The sequence below is a fragment of the Furipterus horrens genome, unplaced genomic scaffold (assembly GCF_987537825.1).
Source record: "Furipterus horrens unplaced genomic scaffold, mFurHor1.1.pri manual_scaffold_2, whole genome shotgun sequence".
In the NCBI taxonomy this organism is placed as follows: domain Eukaryota; kingdom Metazoa; phylum Chordata; class Mammalia; order Chiroptera; family Furipteridae; genus Furipterus; species Furipterus horrens.
The window spans coordinates 77,491,892-77,506,431 of NW_028327172.1; the positions used below are offsets into that span (position 1 = coordinate 77,491,892).

Here is a 14,540-nt window from a genome sequence, read left to right on the forward strand (position 1 = left end):
CGGTCCCTTTCAAAGGTGATTTCAGTTCTGGGAAATGTCAGTAGTTGCAGGGCAACAAATCTGTGTTGCAGGGGGGCTAGATCACCTGGGTATTTGATATTTCACCAAAAAACTCTGCATGAGTGGGTGTGGTGTCGTGATGAAGCTGCCAACCACCAGTTGCCCATAACTGTGGCCTTCTGAATCATCCAAATAGTTTCTGCAGAGGAAATGTTGAAGCTTAACACAAAATTTGGTGTAGATTCATTGTTCTACTGTCATTTTGAATGCACTGGCCACATAGTACACATGCTCACTCAAAGGTGTCTACCACCCCCACTGACGAGTACAGTGAAGTGGTCATTGTTCCTGTATGTGCATTCCAGTCCACTCTCCTTGGCTGCCACGTTAACACCAATGTTGCCCAAATGGTTCTTGTTATATTAATTAACAAGACAGACCTCATATTCTCGTCGGCAGCCGTCCGTCTCGAGAGACGATGGTGTAGCTTCTTAAGAGTCTATCTGCACCGCCGAGAATGGCTGTGCAGTCCGACTCGGGAGTGACACGGTATCTGTCTCCTCCCGTGTTGAATCGACATCTTGCGATGACGCTGGAGTGTCCTCTCCAGTGAAGCTGAAGCTACAGAGCCTGGGCAGGGTGATATGGAGGGTCTGCTGTTGCCCATGCAGCAGACCCCCCCTCTCTTCGCAGCTGAAGGGTCCAAGGGAAAGACGGAGTCAATACAGCTTGGCTTCAGGTGCGCCGCAGGAGTTGCCGGTGTTGACTACAACGTCAAACCGCCTTAGGGACTCCGGCTCCGGATTTTCTGTCGGGGTTTACTCCCTTAGCCTTTCCTCTGAAGAGGTATGCCGCAAGGCAGCGGAGGTTTTTTGGAATCAGAGTTTTCCTTCTCTGATGTGCCCTGACTGGAAGATCGAACCAGCGACACTTAGCTCGCAGGCTGACGCTCAATCCACTGAGCCAAACCAGCCAGGGGCACCTCATATTCTATTTACATAAAAATACAAACTGATTAAAAAGTGATGGGCCTAAAAAGCTGCTGCGGTTGTCAGAGCAGTACAGCCCAGAGTGGGAGGGAGCGGAGAAGCAGGGCAGCGGTGAGATGCCACACCCAAGTTTCCTCCACTCACCCTCTTCACCTGCTGGCACTCTGCTCCCTGCTGGCCCAGAGGAAAGACAAAGTGGAGAAGGGCAGCTCCACTCTGGGAGCAACTGCAAGAGTGGACCTGCAGCCCCAGCAGCAGGACTGCTGCAGAGTGTGTTTCTGCAAAGGTACCTCTGAAGCCCAGCCGCAGTGTGTTCTGTGCAGGGTGCCATGTAGCTGGAAGAAAGTTTGGAGCCCACTGCAAGTACAAGTTTGGGAGCTGGGGACGGTGTACCAAAGGCTGCCAAGGCAACCTCAAGAATGTGTGGTACCATGCCCAGCGCTAGCAGACAATCTGACTAACCAAGCCCTGCAGCCCCAAGACCAAAGACAAAGACAAAGCCAAGGAAGAAAAGGGAAGGGAAAGGGTTAGCAGCCAGGCCTGAATGTCAGAGCCCCTGGCCTGTCCTCCCAAGATATAACCCACCAGTGCCTTGTTACTCTTCAGCTTTATCAGTCATGCCTTACCTCATCCGTCTCCCCCTGCCACCACACCCCCAAGGGCCCAAAGTGGGGAGGGACAAGGGATATTGGGCAGCTGGAGCCTCCCTGCAAAGGGGTTTGATTTCTGTGCCCCTTTTGTTAACCCAAATGATGCCATCACTGAGAAAGAAACCATTTTCCTAATAAAAGTTTTTAAATAAAAAATATGATGGGACAAGATTAGAAATAAATGTATATCTAGTTAAGCATAAATGTATTTTAGGAATTCATTCACATTCAGAAAAACTGAAAAGAACCAAAGGGAATTACAAAAATTAGGGGAATCATGGCCTTCAGCGGAATGTGGGAAATTAAATATTGACTGAAAATATATTAAAGAGCTTGGGTGTTCTTTTTCTGAAGCTATGTGTTGGGCACAGGTATTCATTATATTATTCTTTATACTGTATACACACACACATAACATATATATAAACATGTATGTTTCAAATATTTCAGTGTTCTTCATAAGTAAAAAAACAAAAGTGGTTTTGATTTTATTTCCTTAACATAGTGAAGGAGGCAGAAAACCTCAAGGCCCTAGAACAGGATTGTGCCTGCAGAGGCACTTGGTGTCTGAAATAAAGGAAGCTTAGGTAGACAGTTCTGAGAGCTAAGTTCACAATTCAAAGCATTCCTCTGCCCTGACCTCCGTATTCTTTTCCTTAGTTTTATAGAGGTGACTTCTCAGTGCAAATATGTAATTTAACAAGTATTTTTATTAGCATTGTCAATTCATTTTATTTTCTTGTTAGAAACTCTGCTACAGCAAATATGTCAAAATAAGACTTGATCAACATGTGGTGCTGAAATATCCCCTGCTCATTTCTGTTAGCATACTCTGTTCCAAGGTGGTATGGGCTAGAGAATTCACCTTTGCTGACTTTGTTCTTTCCTTGAGGATAGAGACAGCTGGAAAGAGTGAGTTTTCTCCTTTGCCACTTTACCAATTTATTAGTTGAGCAAGTCACTTAAACAGTGTCTCATTTTTCTCATTAATAAAATGAACATTATAATGAATATAATATCTATGAATCTATGTATCCATGTGTCTATCTACCTATATACTTACCTACTATGCATTTATTTATCTACCTACCAATCAATCACTTGGAATAGTGCCTAGCATCATGTAGACGGTGCTATGTAAGCCTTGGTTATTAGTATTATATTTTGGTCATATACAGTCTATTAGTTTTGAAAAAATTCTACAGATGACAGCTATTTGATTAAACTGTGGTTTGGACTGTGTAAACAACATGGACCTTTAACACTTTAAATATAGAAGACTGTAAGATTATCTTATATATTTTTAAATAATTACAATGCAAATGTAGTAGACATAACATTTATTAGTGATTCTGTAAATACAGTATTTTAAACATCTTACCTAAATTACTGTGCTGTCATTACCCTTTAAAATAAAGACTCAATGAGATCAACAACATAGGGTAACTATGTGCTAATATTTTGAATTAACATTGCAAATGTAGATTCAATATGTATTTTATTTAAAGCTTAAACAATAAATGTTTCTTTTTGCTATATTCTATTGATTTTTTAGAAACAGAGCTGCTCCACACTGGATCCACTGATCTTGGTCACCTCCACAGGGAACACCAACATTGGTCACCACACAGTCCCTTTCAGCACTTGTGTAAACAGGCAAAGATATGCACTCATCAGGGGAATATGGGCCATGTGCACCCTGTTAAAAAAATCAATTTTGTTTTAAAATATAGCAATATCTTGTTTGAAGAGAAAAACACAATATCCTCCCAAATAATTATTTACTATTTTATTATAAAATTTTATAAAGATTACCATAAGAAACTGTCCCCATCCAGCTGTGACACAGAAATTTTTACCTATAAATATGTAAATATGTCTATAAATAAAACAAAAATACAGCAACAGTATATAGTATTTGAAAATATTAAGAGTATCATTATCTATTATTGCATTATCTCATAATTTAAAAGTATTTTTATTAGAACCATAATTCAAATAAAGCCCATACTAGCATTTTGTTGCTATGTCTCTATGTCTTCGGAATTTATAGGTTTTTCCTTGCAATTTGCTGAAGAAACTATCATCAGTTTCCCACATTCTGAATTTTATTGGCTACATTCCCACGGTATCATGTTCATTTATTCCCTGTATTCTTATAAACTGGATCTTAAGGTGAGCTCAGATTCAGACTCAACTTTTCGCAAAAACACTACATAGGTGGTACTCTATACTTTCCTCAAGAGTCAAATATGACTGGTTGTCTCTTTTTAGATATTGAGAGCCATGGTGATCATTATTACATTCAAGATTATAAAATGATAATTTAACTCTGTTTTTCCTTTTTCACTTCCAGGCAATAGTATATTTATGGAGAGAAATTTTTACTTATCAATTTTTTGATTACTAAGACAATTCATAAAGTCTAGATAAATGCTTCTAATTTCCTTTTATTTAGTTATGTGTTTTCAAAATAATGAATTTGTTTCTTAGTATATTCTAAGGGTGATCAATAACCCCCCCTTTTTGAAGTATCATTATGAACTAGTAAATTTAAACATATTTGATGAGCTTCAATCCAATGCAGCTATTATCTTATTGATGTTTAAATCGTCAATCTTTGTGAAGTAGGAACTCTTTTTAAGTATTCTTCTGAGTTTTTTGATATGTCCCTGTCATCTTCAATAGCTTCCTTGCTTTCCAGTATGTCAATATGTTACAAGCTAATCTTGCATATTTACTGTCCCAGAAATAAGGTAGTCTTATTACTCTGAAGATCTTTGGTTCCCTTAATGAGTAATGGTATTAGAAATAATAATTTAGGCACTAGAAATGATTTATCATTCTCCTAGGATTTTTCAGTGACTGGAGCTTAGAAATATATATATAAAAAATCACAAGTTCAACCCTGGCTGGTGTGGCTCAGTGGATTGAGTATCGGCCTGTGAACCAAGTGTCACTGGTTCGATTCCCAGTCAGGGCACATAACTAGGTTGCACGTCAGGTCCCCAGTTGGGGGCACGAGTGAGAGGCAACCACACAGTGACGTTTCTCTTCCTCTCTTTCTCCTTTCCCCTCTCTCTAAAAATAAATAAATAAATAAATAATTTTTTAAAAAGTCACAAGTTCATAATAGTATTTCCAATTTAAATCTAGGATTAATATTTTTACTAAACTTATATAACTGTATTTCAACTAATGCTCTATTACTTACAGTTGGAGTGAAACTTCAAAGTGAGGCTCATTAAAAAAATTTTTCCATTACCATTTAATCCCATTATACCCCTCCCCCCAGCAATCACCGCACTGTTGTCCATGAGTTCTTTTTCCTTTTTGCTCAGTGCCCCCACCCCTACCTCCCCCACCACTAGCTGTCATCCTGCTCTCCATCTCTGAGTTTGTCCCCATTTTCCCTTTTAGTTCAGTTTGTTTATTAGATTCCATATATGAGTGTAATCATATAGTATTTGTCTTTCTCTGACTGACTTATTTTACTTAGCGTAATGTTCTCCAGGTACTTACAAAGGGTAGAAAGCCATAGAGAATTTACTATGGCAACCTAGTTAGGTAGTGGCAAAATTGCCAGAGATAATGCAGTTGAAAAAAGGTTCTGGTATATGAATATTAGCACCTGACCACTGTTATTGTTACTTTTCAAAATGAAAGACAATGGCATTTATGGAAATAAATCATTTCAAGGTTCTGGAGTACTTGTCTAGGAGCTCTTGATCCTAAGTAGGTTACTCTCTGAGCATCAGTTTCCCTATTACAAAAGAGAGATAAACAACACTCACTCACCTAAAGAATCTATGGTGTATTAAACAGCTCAAATATAAAGTATTATTTATTCAACATATCTCTCATTCTTTGGACTGCATATATGAGGTCTGTCCAGAATAAGTCCAGCCATTGTTAATATAATGAGAACAGTTTGCAGGACATTGATGTAACCTGGCAGCCAAGGAGAGTGGACTGGAATTTGCATGTGTGAACAATGATGACTTCACTGTACTAGTCAGTGGGGCACAGACACCATTGAGTGATCATGTGTACTGTGTGGCTGTCGTATTCAAAATGACTGAGTGAGTAGAACAACAAATCTACATAAAATTTTGTGTTAAGCTTGAATATTCCTCCACGGAAATATTCAGAAGGCCACAGGTGCAGGCAACTGGTGATCGGCAGCTTAATCATGACAACATGCCCGCTCATGCATCGTATCTGGTACAGTTTTTTGGTGAAACATCAAATAACCCAGGTGACTCACACCCCCTACAGCCCAGGTTTGGTGCCCTGCGACTTCTGGCTTTTCCCCCAAACTAAAATCAGCTTTGAAAGAGAAGATATTCCAGACCACTGATGAGATCCAGGAAAATATAACTGGGCAGCTGATGGCAACTAGGAGAACTGTGTGAGGTCCCAAGGTACCTATTTTGAGGGGGACTGAAGCATCATTGTTCTATGTGCAATGCTATTTTTACTTTGTATTTTCTTCAATAAATGTCTCTATTTTTCATATTACATGGCTGGATACCTTCTGGACTGACCTTGTACATACTCATTTTTTCCTTACTCCCTACTAATTCTCAAATCAACTTAAACAAAAAAAAACAAAACCCAGCTTTTTAGCATGACTACCTTTCAGGGATAGTGCTGCAATAAAGAGAAAAGAAAATAGAATGTTTAAAATTTTTACATAAAGGAAAAATATTTTTTAATTATAAGTGGGCATTATATGAAATTCCTATTACCTTTTCCAATCTTTCTCGCCTTCCTTTCTCTCTCTTTCTTAAATACTGTGGTGACTCCTCTTCCTTGATATATATAACCATTAAGTCTTTTAGACTAGTCATTAATTCCTAACATTCCTAAGTCTTATCCTGATTTACATATAACAAAATTCATTCTTTATGGAGAATCATTGCCCAAATAGAAAAAACACCATCTGCCTTGTGTCTTTCTAATTTTCTTGGCTTGTAGTAAAGATTCTGTCAGTTATTCATCCGTTCACTTAACAGTATTTTATGTGTTAATGTGTGTCTAGAATTATAAAGGCTAAGCGTTTCAGTGTATATTCAAATAAAGAAAATGGTAATCTTTGAAGCTTAAAATTTAGTTTGGGAAACAATACATACATAAAACACATAGTAAAAAATTTTTGGAAAAATAATTACTTAGAAAACAAAATACTACCCTGGGATGTTAACCTAACAAGGATTAATGGAGAGAATCCTGGTTGGGCCTCAGAAAAATACAGGATATGAAGTAAAGAGAATTTTCAAACATTATTAGTCACTGCCTAATCTCTTCCCTCTTCTCCAATTTTGCTTAAATGGCAAAGCTTTAGGATTCAGGAATTTCTGTAATTTTCATAACCCCTTAGCCATTCCTAAAGTTAATAACCTAGTCCAGGCTTTCTTCTGGTGTTGCCTTCAAATTCTTTAGCAAACAGCAGATAAATATCATATATTTCTTTAACTGAAATGATCTGAATCTATGAATGACTATTTACAATCCCAGGAAAGGTCTTAAGTTATCTTTCTCTACCACCTGATATCTGCTTTGCTTCCCATAGCTTCTATGGTCAAAAATAAAAATAGAAACATCATATTGAAATGTTTTACAATGCTATTCCTTTTGTTCAGAAGATTTTCTCTATTATTTCTTCATTTTAATGCCAAGCAATTTTCTATTTAAATTAGGAACTTAACGGTAATGCAAAGTTGATGTTTTTTTGCATATTCAAAATCAGTTCTCTAGTTCTGTACATAGTTCCAGATACTTCCAAACCTGCTTTGGTTATAGGCTTTTTGTTTGTTTTAAAGTGAGTATACAAATATTTCTATCAAGACCTATAGTGTTTTAAAAGTAAAACACTGGTTACTTCTTAAAATTTTGCTTATCACTTCTCAAAATCCCTTAAATGTTATAATCTTCTGTAAAAAAAAGTTGAACAAATTTGCTCTTAGGCCACCAGTAAGTAAATTATCAAAGAAGTGAGCTAAGTACTTTGCATTCTTGTTACAGAGGCCCTGGGCTGCTGCAACTGAAACAGAACCCACGGGCTCTTTATTTAGTTAGGGGCCCGATTGCTCGTCACCAGAATTATAACTCTCAATACCAGAGTTTAGTGAAAAGAAAAAGAATTGTTTATTTAATAGTTATATAGATTTAGATTTGCGGATTTCTGTCGTTAAGTCTTATGTTCCTTAAAGCACCCACAAACACATATCCGTGCCTCCCCTTACCAAACCAGGCTAGTTTTTGAAAAGTTAGAGATACCGTTTCCCTACTTTCTAAACTCAGTTCAGCTTTACCGGTGGTTGCCAATCATTCAATTCTGATTGGGGAGGCCTTGTCTGTGTTAAGGTGCTCGCCAGCTTTTAATCACTAAACCTTGTGGATACTCGGCCTCCTTGTAAACTGCATGGATTTCTTCCTTCTTTGTAATCCGCATCGAGAACCCCCTTTTCAAAACAGCATGGTCAGACATAGTTAAAACGTCTGCCGCTTATTTTTAAATCCCTGACTGCGTCCTGTGACGCTGACAGCATGGTCCCCAGTTCTGACCATTCACAGAACCTCACACAGGCTCTGTGTGCTCTTTCCATACCATCCCCTGGTCCAAGACCCCTCCCATCTTCCCAGGCCTTGGATGCATTCAATAATTTGCATAACAAAGACACCAGCCACCAGCCTCAGGCGTGTGAAGGCATCCTGAAAGCTGTTTCCTTTTCTCCCCATCCCCCAGCCGCAAGCTCTGGGGGTTTTTGGACACCCACTTTTTGTAACATTCTCACCATTACCACAATACCTCGTGGTGCCAGAACTTTCATGAATGTTGTTCAATTAAATTAAATTCTTGACACAAGTCCTTCTTTAACAGGCTCATTGAAAATATTCCAGACAAAGCATAAGGCCCTGCTGGACTGAAATATTTAGATGAAACTAAATATTGATAACTATTAGCAAATATATTAAGTGCTCAAATTAGCAAAACAGAAGCTATTCTACAAAGACTTCAAAGAATTCATAATGACATGTAAACAAGTTAGTGTGATGTAAATAAAATAATTAAAATATATATATTGTGATTACTCTAAAGTGGTTAATGTGCTCATATATCCTACTTTATTAAAACAGAAAGTGGTCCAGTTAGCTCTGTCAATAATGAGGCTAAAATTAGAAATTTCATACTCATGCCCATGGAAAAGTAACTTAAAAGTACACATGTGCTACAAATAGCAGGCAAGAGGCTAATATTTGAAAGAAGACATGCATTTGACAAAGGTAAATGTTGATATGATGTACCATTTAGCCAACAAACCAAAGAAAGGAACAAAATAAAATAAAAAAACAAAACCACTCCAACAGAAAGCAAAATTGCCTAGGTTAATTATGTTAACTATTTTACCTATTTTCACTCAATTTCATTATAATACAACATACATGAAGGCAGCCAAAATATCCCTCTCATCAGTTTGTGCATAAAGTTGAACTAACATCTCCTAACACATAGCTTCTGAGTGTTTATGAACCAAGTCAAGGAACAGCCCTTTTTAATAAAAGATGTTAGGAAATCAGAGCTTTAATCTATATAAAAATTGTATAATTTACTAATGCAACTCTGAAAAAAATAAATATCTCAAAATGGGAAACAAAATAATTTTCCAACAGTAAGTATTCTGAGAATTGTTCCTGTCAAGAATGTCTGACTACTCTTTGGTAGAAAAATACTTCACTTGTATTTTTCAATATCATGATAGTAACAACATTGCTTTCATAAGTCCTTAAGGAAAAAACATACTGTCATATAGAAAGGATATTAATTTATTATTTATTTTTTTAAACTAGAGTGCATATAAGGTAGAGTTTTCAGTATATATCTTCTTATATACATGCTGATAACATGTTAATAAATGTAAAACTAATGTAAATGTTGTTTTTGTGAGTGGCTTATGGAATAATTTTATAGTAGTATTTTTCCTCAAAATAAAATTGTTTCTGAAATTGAAATGTCAATTGTGGTGCCTCGTGGAAGGTCTAGGCCAATAGGATTCAGGCTGGGTGATGAGCCCTGGATAGTACTCTTACTGAAAAGATAGAACACAGGCAAACTGACGTCCTCTGCATTGTCAAAATAGGGCATCATCTCAGACTTCTCTATCACATAAAGCAGTGTTTCCCAAATGACATCATGTATCCCAGTAGATCAGAGGAAGGGTGTGGTATAGGCACAGGAAGAAGTTGTATTAGGTAATTTCTGGAACTTCTTGGAGGTTTTAATATTCTCAAGTACAGCATGAATTTCCAAGGGCAAGGAATTCTCTGGTTATTAAAACTGTTTACTGAATAATTTTTCACAAAGAGCCACTATGAAATCATATATAGAATAGTTTTTGGAAAGTGCTTTGGAGAGAATCAGTGCTTTTGGAGGGCAAAATCCCCTAGGGGAAAGGGGAACCTTAATTTAGACCTATATTAATTTAACCACCAACATTGAGCTGGAACTAGAACAACTTCAGAATCCCCTTCATGAAAAATAAATATATAAGTAAATGAGTGTGAAAGTAAGTTATATTATTGTAGTATAAATGGATAATGATAAATAGAACCACTAGGAAAATATTACTTTTAATTCTCAAGAATTCATAACTCTAATTTTGTTAAGTAGAAAAGTACCTTGCGTCCATAATAGAAGCAATGGTAGGGCTCCCTTCTCCCTCCAGTGAAAAGTCTTACAATTTGTCGCTCATACCCTTAATGTATTATCATATACTACTACAATGTCAAAGAAGTTCTTCAATCTTCTGCAATCTAAAATGTTCTTTAAAAAATGGAGGTACTATCTTCCTCATAGGAATGCTGTACAAATGACTGATTTGTTTGGCATGTTTCTGCTAAAATCAGGACTATTAGGTATCAGATAATGTTGTGGAAATAATTTGTAAAACTACAACTTCCTTCTAGCCTAAAAGGAATTAGTCACTAAAGTTCTGAGCTACATTATTTCACCCAGGCTTATCAAAGGATTCTGTACTTTCTGCAACAAAGTAGCCATAGAATAAGTGACAAAACTGATCCTTTTTACTGGCGTACATAAATTGATGTTGATGCTTCCTTCTAGTTTCTGCTGGTTCCTTCCCTCCCACTAAAAATGCACTAGAATGTTGATGTCCACCCCATCTTTTCTGTAAAACTTACTAGGAGATGGTAACAGCTGCCCTAAAAAACCTCTAGCAGAAGTTGGAGAATTTAATAGTTTATACAGAGTTGGCAAAGTATTTTGCAAGGGATGAGACAGTAAATATTTTCGGATTTGTGGGCTACATAGTCTCTGACATAACCACTCAATTCTGCTGTTACCGTCTGAAGGCACGCACAGACAATACCTACATGAATGGGCATGGCTGTTTTCCAAATAAAACTTTATTTGTGAACACTGAAATCTGAATTTCATATAATTTTCACATGTCATGAAATATCAGTCTTCTGAGTTTTTCAACTATTTTAAAATGTAAAAACCATTCACAGCTCACATGGTTATGGGTTGAGGGTGGCAGAGAAATAGCACACTGGATTAGGTCCATGGGTTGTCATTTTCCAAACTCTGGTTATACTGTTAGGTTGGCTCAGAATTAGGCCTAGGATATAAGAACCATTACTTTAATTCGAATCTTGGTTGCCTACCTATTAATATGTTATCTTGGTCAAGCTATATAATATTTTAAGCTTTAGTTTTCTTAGTTTAAAATGGAGATGACAACTCCTATTTCAAAAAACTCTGGTAAGCCGAATGTCTTGTATTTTAAATACTCTGCACAGTGCTTGGCACATACCCAATACAAATAAATGCTAGTTACTGCACAAATGCTAGTGCCATCATTGTGGGACCCATAATCAATCACTTAACTTACCTAATTCTCAGTTTCTTCATCAGCAAAGCAGAGAATAAACCTGCTTTATCAAACTCAAAAGATCACTGTTAAAAGCAAGTATAACTGTATTTCATCCTGTGCCCATCAAGCATCCTCTCACCGCTACACTGACTTACTAAAACTACAAATCAGATCTCACCACACCCTATTCTAAATTCTTTATGGCTTCCTGTTAACCACAAAATGTTGTAAACTCCTTGGCACAGCTACATGGCTTATCACACTGGGTTCCTGGCCTTTCTTTCTAACCATATGCCCTACAACTCTTCCATATGAACCATACACTTCCAGATGTACTATACTTGCCATTCTCAGAAAAAACCTAAGTTTTTTCATACCTCCATACATTTAAATACGTTACCCCTGTATCTGGACTGACTTGCCCCTACCTTCTTTGAATTTGTCCTCTCTTTCTCAGGTCATCTGACTTTCCCTCATCTGCTCACACAGGATGAGAGTTGAGGCCTCCCTCATCTACTGAAATACGTTATATAAACATCTATAAGTGTACGTACATAGAGCTGAACTGTAACAGTTTCTTTACCTATTTGCTCCTCCACTCAATAGAACACTTGGATTTCTTAATCAATCAATGCAGCCACTTTAAAATGGATCTGAGCTGCCATGCAAGAGGAACTGCCCTGCACATACTACATCTCAAATCTCTGGGATGATGGAACAAGGCAAAATAACCTTTGGACTGGGCCCAGGGCAACATTGTGTCTGACAGAACTGTTTGCAAAGATAACAAGAAAGCAGTTACTACTACTGGACTGATGACTACAGGACCGAATAGTAAAAAGCATTGTTTACAATGAACATAAATGACTTCCTCCTACTGATGTAATTGTACCCCTTTCTCATAACTACCCATTGCCTTTGACTTCTAATCAAAACATGACTTGGGCTTCTGCCTGAGGCAGTGCTTCCCAAATAGCTATTCTCATTGATCTCAAATAAAAACACTTGTTGCCTCTCACTTTGAAAGGCCTTTTTACTTGGGTTAACAGATGGAAAAGGTTTGTTTATCTTTGTGACCCCAGTATTCAGCAGAATATATGGCATATAGGAACTTAACAAGTGTTGTAGTAAAATTGGATGGAAATGATACATTAAGTAAAATACTGTGGAGGGATAAATTCCTAGTTTTGTGATGTCATGTTGCTTTTTACACAACCCGCTAACAGACTGGCTTTGTCCCTAACAACACTACATTCCTGATTTGCATTCTGTTTGTGATCAATTATGTGAGTATTGCTCCAGAACATTTTCTTCTGCCTTTATGCCTACTCAGTTATTCTTCGTGCTCTATTTTTATTGCTGGGGTTTCTCTTTAAGTAAACCAGTTAATACATGTCCTACTTTTTTTTCCCTATCAAGGTCATTATATGGCTTTTAATATTGTTTGCCAGAGAATTAACAATTCACATAATTAAGATTCATTTAAATTGATCTCTTATCATATACAACCTACAACCATTGGACCATTGGCAAATTCAACCTTAACTTTTGTATATAACTTTCAATTTGGTTCACATACCTAATGTTTGTAATCTATAATTTACCAACGTTTTAAAAGAAATTTCTTACATGAATAAATAGCTAGATTGAAATAAAGATTACTTCAACTTCTCCCCTCTTTGTATGATATGTCACTCTTAACACTAGAGAAAATGAAGCTGATATGGGGGAGAAATGCGGGACTTCACAAATATGTATGCTCTTTTAGGTCAGAGGATAGCCTCTCAGTAATGACTGCGATTATTGATAGTTTTGTTAGTTGTGTTTCTAAAATTATTCTGATGCTTTTAATTTTGATTTTATAAGGAGAATTACAATAATTAGACAATTCAAGGTAGTATAATTGGAAAATTCAAGGTAAAATTTTCCAGTGAGAAACTGATTTTCTTGTAGTAAAAGCAGTATATGAAATAGTTTTGTTAGTCCTTAGCTACAGAACTAATGTGTGAGAAAAGTTTCTCACATATTCATACTTACATTTTAAAATTACATTAAGTAAAAGCCATGTGCTTCATCTACAACAATGTTCTATTTTAAAGGTAAATATCACCCAATTCTATTTTTAAAATTTCTTTCAATAACTGCAGATTTTAAAAGGGGAAAAGTTAGCCAAACAAGTCTTTGTCAAGACTGTTTTCTTCATCTGCCTATCAGCAGCACAGAGACATGGTATGATATATAACCAGATCTGTATTACCATCCCGACACTGTTAATTTCTGCATGTCTAACTATGGAGAAGTCATCTAATCTGTGTGACCAGACATTTCCTCATTAAAAATGGGAATAATAATATCCATCTTGCAGGGCTGCTCTGAAGAGTATATGAGGTTAACTTTGTAAAGCATTTAGCACATTGCTGAAAATAATAGGAACATAAACATGGTAGTTTATATTATCATTAAAAACTTGTTTCTTACTAGACTATATATTAATTAGAAAATAAAAATCATGTTATTCTTTCTATTACAAATTAAAGATTTTAAAATGTCCCACACATTTTAAAAATTATAAAGGATACAACATTTTGACTAAACTTGTTCAAATGCAGATGAAATTAGAAAGTAAATAAAAATGCATAGACCAACTATATCTTATTAAAAAGATAAAAAATCTAATGAATTGATTAAATTAAAACGTATACCTATTACAAATATATTACCTGTGGAATCCAGCCCATAAAACAAGGGAGAACTGATGATACACTAGGAGAATCATGCTGATTTTCAGAAAGTTGATTTCCATCAAAACTGCATCCTTCCAGTAATAAGCCACTAACCTGTCATGGAAACACATAAACCATTAAACTCCATATCAAAGTCTGAAACATCAGGAGTTATTACTCTTATTATACCTTAAAGGCAACACTATGACTATGTATTCCAAGTGATATAAAATAAAGATTATAGTATTTTATCTGAGAATAACAAAGGTGAAGACCTGG

General features: G+C 36.4%; 1 protein-coding gene across 1 annotated transcript in view; it reads right to left on the reverse strand.

The window, feature by feature from the left end:
- Window positions 1–3,120: 3,120 nt before the first annotated feature.
- Window positions 3,121–14,540, reverse strand: part of LOC150018864 (cytoplasmic dynein 2 heavy chain 1) — a 283,446-nt gene continuing 272,026 nt past the window's right edge. Inside the window, exons 88-89 of the mRNA XM_090265892.1 lie at window positions 14,259–14,375; window positions 3,121–3,338 (exon numbers count right to left, since the gene is read on the reverse strand). Of these exons, the coding sequence (XP_090122018.1) occupies window positions 3,180–3,338; window positions 14,259–14,375 (276 nt within the window). The 3' untranslated portion in view covers window positions 3,121–3,179. The remainder of the gene's footprint in view (window positions 3,339–14,258; window positions 14,376–14,540) is intronic.